The sequence below is a fragment of the Pteropus vampyrus genome, unplaced genomic scaffold (genome assembly GCF_000151845.1).
Source record: "Pteropus vampyrus isolate Shadow unplaced genomic scaffold, Pvam_2.0 Scaffold303, whole genome shotgun sequence".
NCBI classification, from domain to species: Eukaryota; Metazoa; Chordata; class Mammalia; order Chiroptera; family Pteropodidae; genus Pteropus; species Pteropus vampyrus.
The window spans coordinates 1,304,837-1,321,177 of NW_011889084.1; the positions used below are offsets into that span (position 1 = coordinate 1,304,837).

Below are 16,341 nucleotides of genomic sequence, written 5' to 3' on the forward strand. Positions count from 1 at the left end.
AGGGAAGAGGGTCCAGCTGCTCAGCACAGGCAAAGCTGGGACCTGCGTGGGGTCTTCTTCAGCCTTTGAAAGACAGAATTGGCAAAACAACCAGTCCCCCCACCCCGCCCCCCATGTAAGCACAAGAGAGAGGCCCGCCGTATCCCTACAGCCCTTGCACTTCCAGCTTAGCTCTGCCTGATGCTGTGGTAGACATGGCCTAGACCACACAAGCGAGGACACGCAGGGCAGCCTGGGCCATATGAGTGAGGACACAGCACAGCCTGGGCCATGTGAGGGGACACACAGCGTAGCCTGGGCCACATGCGCGAGGACACAGCACACCCTGGGCCGAGACACCTCCCGAGTTAAGCCTTCTTCCTGAGGTTCCAAGTGGCATTGCTGTCCATTCGGCACCATTATCTTGGTGAATAGTGGCTTTGAATCCATGCTCGGTGCCACCAGTCCTGCTTCCTGAGGAAGTCATGTCAGTCCAGCCTCCACCCTCTGCCTGGTGGCCTGCAGCTCCAGCTCAGACTTGGGTGCAGAAGCCATGTGAAGCTGGTCCTAGGGTCATTTCTCTGTACAGCTGCAGGAGCGCTAGCCCTACCTGATGTCTGGTCATGCCCATAATCCAGAACATTCTGGTGTGACAGGATTCTGGAGGCCTGACAGTTTTATCTGGGTGAGGACTCGGGAGTGCACTCCAAAAGGCCACCAGTTGGCCCTGTGGCCCTAAATGATCTCTGGCCTTCTTGGGGTTCCTGCCTTAGGGGGTCTGGGAGAGGCCCCTGGAACAAGCATACTCTTCAAAGACCCTCCCCTCCCCCAAGTCATTCTAATGTGAGCCCAGCTGGGTGGCCCTGACCCAGAGAGCTAGGGTTCAACAGGGTACAGTTTTTGGGATGAAACCTTGTTTCTAGTAAAGCAGCAGAAGCCCTGAGAATTCAGGAAAGTTGCCTCATGGGCATGTCATGCAGCCGTGCTCAGAGCTTGTCAGGCACACACTGGCTGTGTGTCCCTACTTTTTCTGTCCCATCCATCTGGGTGACAATGTTTTTAATAAGAAAAGTGGAGTCTGGCATCACATGCATGGCCCCTGTGTGCTGACGGGGTCTGATCTTAGCATTGCTGCAGTTTCTCGTCTGAGGGAAAGGAAGCGATCGTACTGTCCATCTGCGTATACACCGTCCAGCGGAGCCTCAACTGTGCCTGCGGTGCACCATGCGGCCTGCAGGAGACCTGACTGAGGTGCTGGTCCCTGTGAATGCACTGGGGTGACCAGAGCCGGACAAGCAGGAAGATGAGTGGTGAGATCTGGAATCTCAGGCACAGGAGACACGGCAGCAGATGTTCTAGGATGATGCAACATGACCCCGTGGAGAGAGAGATGGGTTTTTGGAACCCCCTGCTGGGCTCTTAGCTTGCACTGCCTCAAAGAGGACACATGCGTGCTCAAAGGAGACTTTCTGCAGCCAGGAGCCCCAGGGCAGGTATCCTGTGACCCCAGTCTGGGCGAGGCACTCAGGGCCTGTGGGTGGAGCAGCTCTCCGTGCCCAAAGCTGTGGGGATGGATCCACTGTTAGATGTCCCCAGGACTCTGGCAATGTCACAGAGATTAGAAAGAGCAGATTATGGTGGGAGGTGGAGGAGAATCTGGCCTAGGATCCAAGAAGCGTCTCTGCACCAACCAGGAGCCCTTCGCCTGGCGAACGGCCATCTGCGCTAGGCCAGGATGTTCTCCCAGCTCCACAGTGGAAGCCGACAGCTGCCCCCTCCAGGGTCTCTCCCTCAGGCTTGCGGCTTGATGGTAGGGCAGGGCTCTGAGGCAGGGGTGGTGTGACTCTCTTGTCACTTCTCACGTGCACTTCTCCAAGCAGACAGTGGACCCATGGCCTTGCAGAACCCTCTGGAACAGCTGTGTAAGCTGAGTGTGGGAGGAGGTAAGATGCTCACATCCTCAACCCTCTCCTGAGGGAATGAATGGAAACAAACAGGAACAGAGATGCCTTTTGAGGTTGTGTGCGCAGAGATAGAAACGCAGCCTGTCAGGGCAATTCGTAAACCCATGGGGTGCACCTAACACAGGCTGCTCCCCAAAGTAACTGGCACATCCAGTGTAGGAGTGCTCCTGGCTGCTGGTAAGGGTCACAGGCCAGCCAGGGCTCTGTCCTCCAGCCAACTCCAGACAGTTTATGGATAACCTGTGGTACATCTAGACAATGGAATATCATTCAGCAAGGAAAAGAAATGAGCTCTTGAGTCACAAAAAGACATGAGGAACCTCAAATGCATATTACTAAGTAAAGAAGCCAGCCTGAAAGCTTCCATCCTGGATGCTTCCAACTACATGACATTCTGCAAAAGGCAAAACTGTGGAGACAGTAAATAGACCAGTGTTTGCCCGGGGTTGGCGGGGAGAGGGAAAAATGAATCTGGACAGCACAGAAGATTTTTAGGCCAGTGACGGTGCTCGCTGTGTGATACTATGATGGTGGATGCACTGTACTTTGTCCAAACCCATAAAAAGGTCAACACTCAGAGTAAACGGCAGTGTAAACTATGGACTTTAGTTATTAATAAAGTATCAATGTTGGCTCCCCAGTTATAACAAATATACTACAAGATGTTCATGATGGGGAAACTGTGTGTGGCGGGGCGGGGGGCAGATAAAGGAACCCTCTAGACTCTGCTCAGTTTTCTGTAAATCTGAAACTTCTAGCAGTCTATGAATTAAAAAGCAAAACAAAATAGGACTAAAATACTAAGGCAGTGAAAGTTGGTGAGTGAGTAGGGACAGAGACAGTTATAGCATTCTTAGGCCTGAGGCCCCTCATGGCAGCAAAGATGGAGGTCAAATTTAGATTTTCAGTCAGTTAACTAAGCATGTACTCACTTGAAAGAAGCAGAGGAAAGTAAAAGAATGAGAAAGAACTCAAAAGAAAAGGGACAAAAAAGAAACAAAGATGTGTAAATAAACCCAAAGACGTCATTTGAGATATATGGACTTATTATGTAAAGAAGAATGAGTGTCAGCCTCAGTTTGAAAAGAATCCTGCTCTGTGCTGTTACAAGAGCCACACTGGAGGAAAAGACACAGGTCAAAAAGAGAAGGTGACAAATAAGAGACATAAGAGAAACATAAGAGAACATTATGACTTTTTTTTTTCGTGGCCAATAAATTTGAAAAAAGATGAAATGGACAAATTCCCAAGAAAATGTTTGCCACCAAAACTGCCTCTAGAAGAAATGGAAACCCTGCAAGTCCAACAGCCACAAAAGGTGTTAATCAGTGGTCACGGAGACCCCGCAAGGCCAGGTGGCTCACGCAGGAGCACTGTCTCTGTCCTCATGAACTCATTCAGAGAAGGGAGCCCGCCCTTGATGAGTTCCATGAGCAGAACCAGGCAAGGCCAGTGCAGGATGGAAAATTGTAGACGAATCTTATTCACTGACAACCACGCAAAATCCAAAACAAAATATTAGCAAATCATATCCGATATATACAGCATGACCAAATTGAGTTTATCTTAGGAATGTAAAACTGGTTCAACATTAGCAATATTAATGCAATTTACCACATTAACAGGTCAAAGGGAAAAAAAGCGACCTCCTCACACACCTGGTAGAGAAAAAACAATTTGTTAAAATCCAACATTCATTCATGAATAAAAATACCCAAAACAAAAATCACAAAACAGAACTTCCTAGTAAACTAGAAATAGAAGAGAACTTGATAAAGGTGGCCACAAAAACAAACCCACCAATCTACAGTCACATCCCACTAGGCCAGGGAGCATGTCCTCTGGAATCAGGGGACGCCCCATACCTGCTGCCCATTGCACCTGTGACCTGGCACCACATGCGGACCCTGGACAACAAGGAAAAAAGACAGGAGCACGACTCCTGAAGTCACATGGGCACCGCCATGACAGCATGCAGAGTTTATACGTGATGAAAACAATAAGCAGGACACAGACATTTAAAATCCCAACAGTGTTTTTCTTGGGAACTGACAAGTGATGTTCACATTCATGGGTGTTGGTGGTGACTAACCTGGAACAGGATCTGCAGGGCGCCATGGAGGATGCACATCCGCCGTCCGAGGAAGATGAAGAAGGGTACCACCAGCTCCAGGAAGTGGTTGCTGAGTGTCTCGAAGCGATGGACCCACCATGGAGAGCGGTGCAGGAAGTAGGCCACGGGGTTGGGCACCGGCTGTGTCTGTGGGACAGGAGGACGCTGTGAGCTGAGAACCGAGCCCCAACCCACAGGGGGACCCCAGCCTGCCCACCTGACCCTGCCCGTGTGGCGTCCACCGGCCAGTTTCAGAGGGTGGGGGGCTTTTGAGGGAAGGTAGTGTCTGGGACTAGCCTGGCTGGGAAATGCATGGGGGAGGCCGCTGCCATGGCCCTTCCTCCGGCAGCTCACACGCTGCCAAGATACGAGTTGTGGGGACAAGGACGATGGGGCCACATGTCTGGGCCTTCTCAGAGTGCATGTCAGGGTCACCTGTAATTCTGACACTGACCCCTTCAGGGGCCCTGAAGGCCCTGGCTACATGGGAGCTCAGATGCTGCGGGGAGAACCTGTGGACAGATCCCCGAGCAGCACTGGGCACTGGAGAGCCCCAGGAGGACAGGTCACTGGGGGAGGGAGGAGGGAGCGTGGGAACCTGCCTCCGGCTGAAGCTCACATGTGCTTGCTTTCTGCTCAGATGATGATGAAGGCTAGGGGAACGGGGTCCTGGCTCTGGGTGTGTGTTCCTGGGAACACATGTGTTTTGGGCGGGCAGGCGCAGTGTGTCCCAGGAGGCCCGTGTGTTGACTCAGCCGTGGTGCTGGCTGTCCCAGAACCCACCTGACAGGCCCCGCACCTCCGACCACAAGGCCCTGTCCTCTGCCAGCCCCTCATCTGTAGCTGAGGCTGGGAACAGGCCATATGGAAGGTCACATGGCCATCCACATTCAGAGGAGCTGACTGAAGACGCTGTGTGGGGCCGTGTACATGCCCACTCACGAGGGTCTGGACGTGCCTAGAACTGGGCTTTACTGCCCCGTCAGAGAGGCCCCGTGTGACACCCAGCCGTCGGTGAAGGACACGGGTCTCGCTGTGCACAGGAGCCCCTCCACACTGACAGGACACGGGGCATCGGTGGCCCCAGACCTGGGTGGACCCACTACATTTCTTCTAATGTGAACTGGTTCGCTTCCCCATCTTCGGATCGTGCTGCGATTCGTGAAGGGCGTCGGGGTACACTATGCCCACTTCCCCTCCCTTCCCTGGGCCTGGGCCTCGAGCCTCCTCATGCTGCCAAGCACATGCAGGCACCCTTCTCCCTCTTGGGACTTATGTTCTCCATGCACACACATACGCCCCCTGCGGACACAGAGGTGCCATGTGGGCAATGATGGCTAACGTTAGGGAAAGGCTGAGCCCAAAAGACAAGTGGGTAGTAGTGCCAGCCTGGCTCCGATTTTGAAACTTAAAGATGTTCCTGATATAATTTCAATGGACTTTTCTTTGTCACACAAGCTTAGGTCCCAAAGGAAGAAAGTACCTCCTGCGGCTGCCACTGGAGTGCTGACCCCAGCCCCTTGTGACCTGCTCTTTGGCCACACAGCACTCCCCACCTCAGCTACATGGCCCCTCAGGCCCTGACCCGCCTCCCCCCACCCCCACCAGCATCAGGCATGGCTGCAGCCTGCTCTTCCCTCTGCCCCGGGCCTGGTTACTCTCAGACTTGCTATGGACACAAGGAAGTACCTGTCCTGCTGGACGCCTGTCGTGCGATGGGCGTGGCGAAGTGACTGCTGTATATGCGGAGAAACTGGTTAAGGCGTGATAGCCGGGGTGCCCTGAGTGTGGACCTCCCACCTGACATTCACGGTGGTAGGAATGGATGAGGGGCAGTGGTAGGAAGTCACGAAAACAGCAGCTCCCCGGCCGTCTACCCCACAGCTCAGAGGCAGGGCGGGTGCTAGGGAAGGGCTGCCGTCCCTTCTGGGAGGACAGGTTACCAGGGGGCCAGGGTGGAACTATGCAGCCTGTCTTCCTGGTAACTTTCCATTTGGACACGATTTCCAGCTTATGGTAGGGATTAGTAGTCTGCCATGACGAAGTAACCGCTTGAGCTAAAGCCGACCCGTGATTTCCGACTTAGAGAAAAGTTACAATAGTTAAAAAAAAAAAAAACAACCCTGAATGTCCCAAATGTTTCCATTTTACCACCCCTTCCTCCTTTTCTGCCACTGCACCGTTTGAGAGTCAGCTGAAACATGCCCGCCACCTAAGCACTTCAGTGCGAATTTCCCAAAAGAAGGGTGTTCTCTCACGTAGCATGGCAGCGATCATAGGATGCTCCCCTGTCTGTCACCTGTGGGCCTTACTCAGATTCCTCCAGCTGTCCGGATAATGTCTTTTAAATAAAAGGAAATCCTGGATCCCACATTGCCTTCAGCTCCCATGTCTCTCTAGTCCCCTGACCTGAGTGTTTGTTAGGACATTGACATTTTAGAGTACATGCTCTTTTGCAGGATGTCCCTCATGTGGGTGTGGCTGATGTTCCTCATGGCAGACTGGGGCACGCACTTGTGGCAGGAAGACCCAGTGGTGACAGGTGACCTTCCCGTGAGCCCAGGGTGGTGATGTGTCTTAGCATGGGCAGTTTCTACCTGGAACTCTTGGTTAAGGGGTGTTGGCCAGAGTCCTCCTCTGCAAAGCTACTGTTTTCCCCTCAGTTGGAGACTATGGAAAGAACCTGTTACATCCCAATGTCCCAATTTCTGCACCCATTGATGATTCTTGCCGGAGTCAGAGGTTCTGATGGCATCTGAATGGTGACTTCTGTGTCCACCATTCCTTTGCATGGCATTCCACTGTAAGGAGAGGCTGTTCTGCTTCTCTGTGTATTTCCTGGTGCTGGTGTAGACACTAGGGCTATTTTATTCAATGGGGTATAATCCTTCACTATCATGTGTTTTGATGGTCTATACCATTTTCTGAACATTTTCCTACTTTCTGGCTCTAAAGATTCTCTGGGGGTCATCTGAACCCCTTCCTGCCCAGCCCTGAGTGCAATCATTTCTCCTAGGAGCTAGGTCCCTCTGATTGAGGCTGGACCCAACCTGGCCTGGGTATCACTGTCTTTGGGCCACTCAGTGGGCAGAGTTGGGAACCAGACGAGTGACTACGTCTTACCTGCTCCTGCATCTGTGCCAGTGTAGCTCAACAATCTCTTCATTTACCTGTGTTCTAAGTGGGTTTCTACAGCTCTGGGGAGCACACAGTAGGCCTTGCCTTATCTTTGCCCTAGGGACTCACAGCAATTAACCCTGTTCCCACTTGAGAACGTGGAGGGAGTGTCAGATGGAGAAGCAGGCTCCTCTAAGGAAGGGGGTACAGGGCTGTGGGAGAAAAGACACAGGGGTAGGGGCCAAGCAAGACCATCAGGGGTCTTCCTGCTCATAGGCCCGTGTCGGATTTGTCACACACCAGGTGATGCCTAAGCAGAGTGAAACCCTCACCGTCCTAAAGTTGCAGATATTCTGGTGGTTAGCAGCCATTTCATTCAACAACAAAAAAAGGGTATCAAAATCAGTTCCAAATGTTTCAGCTTTTTTAAAAACAGCAAAGTTTTTTTCTGAATATGGTGTGTATGTACATACACAAGTGCTGTACACACGAGTGTGCGTGTGTCAGCCCACACCCCGAGGTGTCCGTGGCCCTGGACAGGAATGTGTACCAGGCGCCCAGCGTCTGGGCCGGAGCTATGTCGACGGGGCCAGCGTGACCACAAAATGAGTCTGCCCGGCGTGCAGGCTGCGGGCAGGCCCCCCCGCAGGAGCCGTCATGAGAGAGGAGCCTGTTACACGGGCTTGTTCTCTGCTAGTAGTGCCTGGAAGAATGCCCAAACGGGCAAATGGTGACAGGACAACCACGCCTTGTTTCCCCCAAGTCAGGACGAGCCCCTCGGTTACATTTTAGAGTCCAATTTCAGAAAGTGGCCTGGCCTCAGGCCAACTCTTGGTGGTGCCGCAGGTAAGGGCAGCACGCCGCTCAGCCCTGTTTCTGGCAGAGGGACAGCTGGCCCTGCACACTTCTCAGGGCTGAAGGCCTTGCTTTTACCAACAGTCCCAGCCAGCCAGGGAAAATGAGTTTTGACAAGATGGCTGCACCCTATCCCCAGTCAGGGGCGGCTGAAGCGGAAGTCCCCTGCCCCCGGCTGCCCCGTGGGCTCCTGTCGTTAACACACTCTGTAAGCGAAGGCGTGCATCGTTACAGCAGGCGGGATGTGACAATGCATCCACGGCCACGTTAGTGTTGTCACCGCTCAAGGCCGAGCTGGCCCTAATCCACTTACTGGGTGGAGTGGATTCCCTGAGTTCCACCTGTGGGACCACGGCTGGCCCAGGTCTTAAGCAGTATAGGGGAGGGTCCGAGGACCTTATCTTCTCACCGCCTAGGCGCTGCGTTGAAAAGGGCACCATATTCCTCGGCTAGAGAGACTGAATTTTATAAATCTAGTCCAAGACTGGCCTGAGGACAGGCATCACCCACACGAAGGCAAGGAGCTTCGCTGGCTTAGAGGCGGGGTGTGGGGGTCACACTACACAGAGATGGGGGCCTGAGGCTGAGAGTGGCCCCAGCTGCCAGCCAGCGGGGAAATGCAGACTTTGAGCAAAACATGCTCCCAACAGTTCCGTTTGTCTCCCCTCCCTCCCCAGTCCTGGAGATGCCTGCAGGGACAGCCATGGGCAGGCTGGGGCCTGGGCAAGGTCCTGCTTGGTCCTGGGCCCAGAAGTGGTGGGCTGGAAGTGTGCAGGGCCTACCTGCCCGCACTGCCATTGGGCCTTATTTTGTCTCTCCTGAGGGTTCTGCTATGCTGTGTCCCCTAGCCCTCCAGCGCCAGCACCAAGATGTGAACTGGATGTCAGAGCCCCTTTCCCAGAGGTGGTAGGCATGTGGGCAGGGCTCCCTTGGCACCTGCTAGCGCAGTGCGCTGCACAGCCCCTGGACACGGCCTCCCTGTTCACTGTCACCTGGCGCTGACTGCCCCCGGGGTCCCCTGGACAGGATGGCCCTGTGTCCCTAGCCTTTCAGAGCAGGGTGACTGAGGTGGACTGATGAGCACAAAGGACTTTGCACCAGTTGTATGGAAAGCTCTCTTCTGTGGGGCCCTTTCTGTAAAGCCATGTGGGGTGGCTCTGTGTCGGAGCCCCCTCGCTCTAGGCTCCCAGCTGGTGACAGGATGCTGATGTGAGGACAAAGAGGAGAGAGAGAGGTGTCTGCGGGGGGAATAAGACAACAGCCTGGGGAGAGAACGTGTTTTAACATGACCTCCGGGCGCGGAGCCATCCCTCGGGGTCACTGCGCCAGTGGGTCACATCTGAGTGTCCTGGAGCGCTATCCCTTCCCCAGGAGGCGTGGGGCCTCTGTGTCCTGTGAGGGCTTCCAAGGGGCCTGTGTGGAAGTTCCTCGTGCACCTCCCTGACGGGCAGCCCCTGCTACTTGTACAGCGCATATAAAATAAGAAAAATAAACAGAGTTCGCTTATTTGCTTGGAGCCAAGGAGGGAGGCCGGGCCCTTTACTGAGTAATGCTGGGAGGCAGAGGCCTCCGCGTGCTGCCTACAGAGGGGACAGAGGCCGAGAGGCAGGACGCAGGCAGCAGAGAGCAGGCTTAAGGACATCCCCTAAGTGTTTCCAACAAACAGTCTGGGTCCAAAAAGAATAAATCACTGAGCAGAGCCCATGACCAGGAACCTGACACAGGCCGCATGTTCTCACGACCGCCTCGGCCACCTCTAGGCAGCGCTTCTTACTTTCCAGTGGCCCATCCTGTCGCTCAGGAGCAGGGCACCTGGGGCAGGGCATCCCCGGTTGGGGCTTCACCATTTTTTGTTTCCTGAACATAAATGCATGTTTCTGTGGTTGGCGCACACTTCTAGGAATCACATCGTGGGGACAGGGGATGTTTCCCAGGCTGTGTGAGTCATTCTGCGTCCACAGAGAAACTCTCATAAGACGCAGCTTCTCAGGATGGGGCAGGGCCGGGGACAGGGGGCTGCGCGATAATGGGCGACGGACTCCCTAGCCAAAGTGCGGCCAACATGGCCTCCGAGTAAGTGCCTAGTCAGCGGGAGCCCAGCCTGTGGCCTTAGACGCTGGGTTAGGGACACACCAGGTTTGAACAGGGGAAGGACACGACCCACATTTAATGGGCTGGGACGGCTGCTGCGAGTTCACGTTTCCTCAGATTTGCCTGACGTTCATTAGCTCCCACAGGTGAGGTGCTGAGAAGGGGAGGACACTCTCAATGGAAGAACCGACCAGATGGCGCAGGAGGCTGCATGGGTGCAGTGGGGGAGCTGGAAGGCCAGCCACTCCCCACTCCTGGGGAGATGTGCTGCCAAATCTGCAGGTGGGCGCCCCAAGGCAGGCCCTGCACCCTCAGCCCACGTGGGGCTTTGCTGCATCATGTAAATGAGAACAAATATGGTGACTGTGACATTAGCCGTCCCCTACAACATGAAATTCCTTGAAAGGAAGGCCCTATTTTCTAGGGGCCTCGCTCCCTGGGGAGCATCACAGTCGGGCTCCTTATGTGGATTTACGACCTGCCGGAGGCGGGAGTGTGCGGGTGGGGCCTGCTCTGTGTGCCGACCCTGAGCCCTGCTGGTCTGGGCCGCACTGCCGGGAGGGTCCCAAGGCCTCCCTTCTTCCGCAAGCCCAGGACAGTTTTATTTCTGTTTGCATTGAGCTGGAAAAAAACACCATGTCATAAAATCTGGTTGTAAACCATGGAAGTGGTGACTGGAGCATCGCACCCCATAAAGCATGGGGAGGAGTGCCCGGTGCTGCCTGTGCCGACTGCTGGGCCACGCTCACCTACATGGCCACGTGTCCAGAGCACAGACCAGCCCGGGTGCCGTGGACTGGCCAGCCTGGATCCCTGTGACATTTTACAATCGGTTCCCCTAAAAAGAGACAATTTTAAATAAGGAAAACATGAGGAAAATATAAAGAGTGATGAAAAGTGTGCAGGGATTTATTACGTCACTTCCTGTTGGGGGACAAGTCCTCTCCTCTAACACCCACCCTCCTGTCCCTCAGTGAGAAGTCTAAGAAGAACAGAAATGGTTTTTTCAGCTAGTTTCCCATTTTAGGGACTATAAATTATGTGTTTCGGGTTTTAATGAGAAAGGGAACACATGTGATTCTTGTCTGAAGAATGAGTTCTTAAACCCTCAAGCTCCACATGTTCCATTTTAACAGAAAATCCGTGGGCTATACTCACTCCCTACTGATCCAGGACCCTCGTCCTTCGCAGGGCCGGAGATGAGGTGTCCATGGAACGCCCCCTGAAGTCTGAGTTCTCAGTCTGGTTTTCAGAGTGGGGTGCCTCCCTCGTACACTGTAGGTGTTGATGTGTGTCCTGGGGACGTGTTGGTAGCTCACTGATGGGAGGGGAAGGGGACATACTGTATACCTATCAAGTGAAGGTCTTAGGATAAAAAGGTAAGACCTGCTATGTGTTTTTATATGCAGCTGGTAGCTGTCTCCCCCAGGGGCAGGGCCCTGATGTTGGGGCTGAAGGCTTCTCCCCATGAGGCCACAGCAGATGTGCTGGGGTGTCCTCATGGTGCCCACCTTGTGAGCACGAGACTCCCCACAGCTGCTTCCCACCTCCTACTAAGGCAACTGGAAATGGAACAAAGAGAAATGAGTTATAAATGTGGGGATAAACAATAGTACACACGGGCCTGGGACAACTGAAACACTGAAGGAAAGTGGACAATGTGCCGTCAGGACCATCGGTGGCAATGGGTCCCTAAGAGCTGGCATCTACTGCACCTCCAATGGTGCACATCCTACCTGACCCAGGGGAAAGTCTGGTTCTCAGTGAGATGACAATGAAGCAGCATCCTTAAAGTACTGATAAACCTGTCAACCTAGCATTCTATACCCACCAAAAATCTCTTTCAAAACCCAAAGTGAAAGAGAGGCTCAGATAAAAACGCTGAAAGGACTCATCACCAGCATACCTGCACACACAGACTGAAGAAGCTGTCAGATGTAAGATGTGGGTCTGCACACGGGTGAAGAGCCCTGGAGATGGTGAGCATGTGGATAAATGTGTGAGGTTATCTTTTCAATTTAATAAAATGTCTTTAAAGGGTAATTTGACTGTTAAAACAAAAATAATAATATGGTAGACGGTTTATGTAAAAGTAAACATATGACAACACTAACAAAAAGGCCAGGAGGGTAAAGTGGGAGAACATCATTGTCAAGTTCTTTTATCATTTATGAAAAAAGTATAGTTATCACTTGAAGGCAAGCTGTGATGGATTAAAGATTTATACTATAAACCCTAAAACCACCACAAAAGTAAAACGACAAAGAGTCACAGCTAATAAGCCAAGAAAAGAAATAAAAAGGAGTCATAAAAACATTCACCTAATCTAAAAGCAGCAGAAAAAAATTAAAAAAGGAATAAAGATTAAACCTAACGTATCACAGATCACATTCGATGCAAATGACCAAAATACACCATTAAAAGGCAGAATTTGTCAGAGTGGATAAAAAATAAGACCCACCTATATGCTACCTTTAGGAGACACACTTCAAATATGAAGACACATGTAGGTTAAAAGTTAAAGCTTGGAAAAATGCATACTGTGCAGATACTAGTCAAAAGAAAACTAGTCATTATATTAATATCAGACAAAGGGACTGCTGAGCAAATAATATCAGGAATAAAAGGTCATTTCATAATGCTAAAGGGGTCAGTTCATCAAAAGGTCACAACACTCAAACATTTATGTACCTAATAACAGAGTCAAAATACACAAAGCAAAAGCGGATAGAACTGCAAGTAGATACGACAAATCTACAATTCTAGTCAAAGATTTCAATCACCCTCTCTCGATACTTGATGAAACGAATAGATAAAAAATAAGTAAGGCTATAGAAGACTTGAAAAACACCACAGATCAACTTGAATATTTATAGAACATACGGTATACATTCCTTTTTTAGGTTAAAATGGAACATTCACTAAGATAGACCATATTCGGGGCCATAAAACAAGTCTGAATAAATCTGAAAAGATTCAAGTCACATACTCTGACAACAAAGGAATTAAATTAGACATCAGTAATTTGCCTGAGAACCCTGGGGTTGTTATCGATTTAAAGTTGGGAAAACAGAATTTGAACAGTTAGGTAACTTGCTCAGGATCACATAAGCCAGAAGTGGGTGCTTCAAGAGGGTAGGCAACACAGGTCTATATAAAGGGCAGGGAGTGATTTGGACTTGGGTTCAAGTTTGGGCACTGCCATTCGAGAGCTCTCTGCTGTAACAGCAATGACCATAGCTGACCCTGAGGCTGCACCCCCACCTTTCATGGTCTTGGCCTTGGTCTGATGGGGCTGGCCCTTCTGCGTGCTCCCGGGGTGTGGGCCCCACCAAAACCGCCCCACGGTCAGTCACCGATCCAGGCCATGTCCCACTTTGGACCTTGACATTCCCCAGGCTCAGCACTACCTACCAACCTCCAGTTCCCAGTAAATACATAAAACACCTTCTTCCTACAAAATCAATAACATTGTCAGTGGGCAAAGCAAGTAAGTCACAACTCTTAACCTGCTGAAGGCATCTCAGTCACAGCTTCTATCAAGTTCACATTTACAGCGTTCATGGTAACGTCAACCTTGATTCAAATTATTTCCAGATTAGTAGACTGCTATATCTAAGGGTGCTCAGTGACCCCCATCCAATTACATACAGTACAAAACATCCAGTAGTCCAGGTCCCGGGGTTGCAATTAAAAGTAGGACCCACTGGCCCGAGACACAAACAGAAGCCACCAGTATTAGGGGCGGGTCTGGAATGCCCAAGGCTCAGGGGCTGTGAAACATATCGGTCACAGGCTGCTGGGTGTTTGCAGGCAGATTACTGCAGCTCACCCCGAGGTTTAGCCAGTATTTAGTGAGCAGCCTCCCTTGACAACGCTTAGTACCCAGAGGGCAACTGGCTGCCTGGGAGGCGGGAGGGCCCTGAGAGGGGCTGAGGCTCCTTTTGGCACTGCTGTCCAGGGCAGCAGGGCCTGTCCTTGGGGCTCAGCCCAACTTGGTCTCCCCCATGAACACCTGGGTATGGCTGCCGAGGTTGCTGGGAAGGAATGCCTGGCCTGGGCCCCCGGGGTCAGTGTGCCAAGAATGACCATAGCTTGCAGAGGGATGAACAGTATCCAGGGACAGATGGCCATAGCAACCCTGTTGTGAGTTGAGCGACACTGGAATGAGGGACCATTTTCTACCTTGACATATGTGAAGACGTGCCTTAGATCCCAAGAGAAAGAGGAAAAGCTTCTCCTGGAAATGCCAGTGGCAGCTGCCCTCACAATTCCATCACGGTCCCTGAGAGAGCTGTCACAGGAGTGCATCTGGAGCGTCCTCCTGCTGTTCAGCTGACCCTGGGCAGTGAACGTACGTGGCAGCGCCCCATCTGAACCACCTCATGCGCACCTGGAGAACTGTCAGGCAGGGAGCACACCTAGCAACAACGCTCCAACACCAAGGCTCTGGGACAGATCCTGGAGGTACCCTGTGAGTCAGCTGTTCCCACCACGCGCTTGAAACTCTAGCTTAAAAACTCAACTGACATGACACAAAAGCCTCTTTTATGTACTGTGAGGCTGTGGGACTTTACAAATAATAGGAGTGAAAAGTGATTTATACCCCTGGATTAAAGGTCAGAGCTGAGAGCAGGACCCTGGAGCAAAACAACAGCGTAAACTTGTTTGAACTCATTTGTGTGCTCCTGGGGGTGGGGGAGAAACAGAGAAGGAAGAGCTGCATCATGCTCAAGCACACAGGGACTCCAGAGGGGCTGTAGGCGGGACCCACCGTGGGCGGCAGGACCCAGTGAGGCCAAGACACCTGTGACAGTTCAGCAACCAAAACGCACAATCCCCTTTACCAGTGAATCACCAAGCTGTAGAGTGAAGGCTGTTTTATGCAAGAGATGTAGATGTGCCTACTACAAAGGAATTTAAGGAATAAACTTGTGTGATCAAAGTATTCTGAAGTTAAAAAGCTCAAATTTGATGAACCTCTATAGAGCAGGGAGGTCCATACAAGAATACAAGTCCCCTGCCAAGAGCATGTTCTTGCTGTTCCAGTGGAACAATGCGTGTTTTAAAGGTAACTGGACAAGACATAAAACTTCCAGCAGGTCATCTGCATTTATTTTTCTTCCTTTCGTTTAGCGTCTGGCAGCCGAGGCGAGCCCGTGGGCATTTCCTGTGGATGGTTTCACTGAGTGTTGGAGCAGAGCCTGTCAGTTCGAGGATGGAGGCTTTCAGGACGTTATTCTGCCCTGGATATGCTCAGTGACGCTGGCTTTGCGTGACTGCAGGTCCAGACATTACCAGATCTGGAGAAACCGTGCTCAGTGGTGGAGCGTCCATCACACAGAGGCCACCTGCCTTTTCTCTCACTGTGACTGACAATTTATGTTTGAAGACGTTTGCCCAGTGTTTCTTCTGATTTGACTGACTGAACTCACCAACAACTTCCTCTTCATTACGAGCAGGCAGAAACACAAAGGGCCCCTGTGGGCGCAGGGGCCAATTCCGCCAAGGCTGAGTGGCAGGCGAGGGCCTCTCCTACCCAGAGTGTGTGGGCCCGCCCAGCCTTGCCCCAGGGGCACAAATAACCTCAAAGGGATGAATCAGACGGTCTTTAGTCAGCGAATAGTGTTTGGGTAGCATATAGGTCCCAGCCTCAAACGTGACATTAGTCAGTACCCTTACTCCAATCCAGCTCACAAAAAGAGTGCTGAAAAAACTAGCCGAGGAAAGGCTTCTTCGCCACAGAGTTAGGAGGTTCCGTCCCTCCAAAGTGCCTGACCCGAACGCCACGGGCCCGACCTCTCTGTGACAGCAGCATTGAACAACCAGGGCCTCACGGCACCGCTTGGTTCAGGCTTGGATCCCGTGCGATCATCGGTCATCACATTCCCGGGTCTTAATGAGCCTCGACTTGGCTTGTCCTAGAACTTTGATTCCAATGGCCCTGATCTCACACATGTGGATGGCATGGCCTGCTGGCCCATCCTCAGGACTCGGGTCACAACCCATGTGCACTGCCTGCCTGAATCCTGAGCAGGGCTGTGAGGACGGAGATCCCCGGCCTGATGTGTGCCAGCTCCACGAATCCCTGGGGATGCGCACCCAGCCCTGCCCTCCACTCACCAAGCCTCCTCCTGCTGTCCCAGGGCCACCTCCATCCTGGCCCCAGAGCCGCATGCACGTCAAGCACAGGCATTCGCACCATGGGGACCGACAGGCGCT

General features: G+C 52.2%; 1 protein-coding gene across 4 annotated transcripts in view; it reads right to left on the minus strand.

Annotated features, from left to right (window-relative positions):
- Positions 1 to 16,341, minus strand: part of LMF1 (lipase maturation factor 1) — a 102,429-nt gene that overhangs the window by 12,305 nt on the left and 73,783 nt on the right. For all 4 annotated transcript variants that reach the window (XM_011376817.1, XM_011376818.2, XM_023521365.1 and 1 more), the window contains one exon: positions 4,036 to 4,203. In XM_011376817.1, coding sequence (XP_011375119.1) covers positions 4,036 to 4,203 — 168 coding nt within the window. The remainder of the gene's footprint in view (positions 1 to 4,035; positions 4,204 to 16,341) is intronic.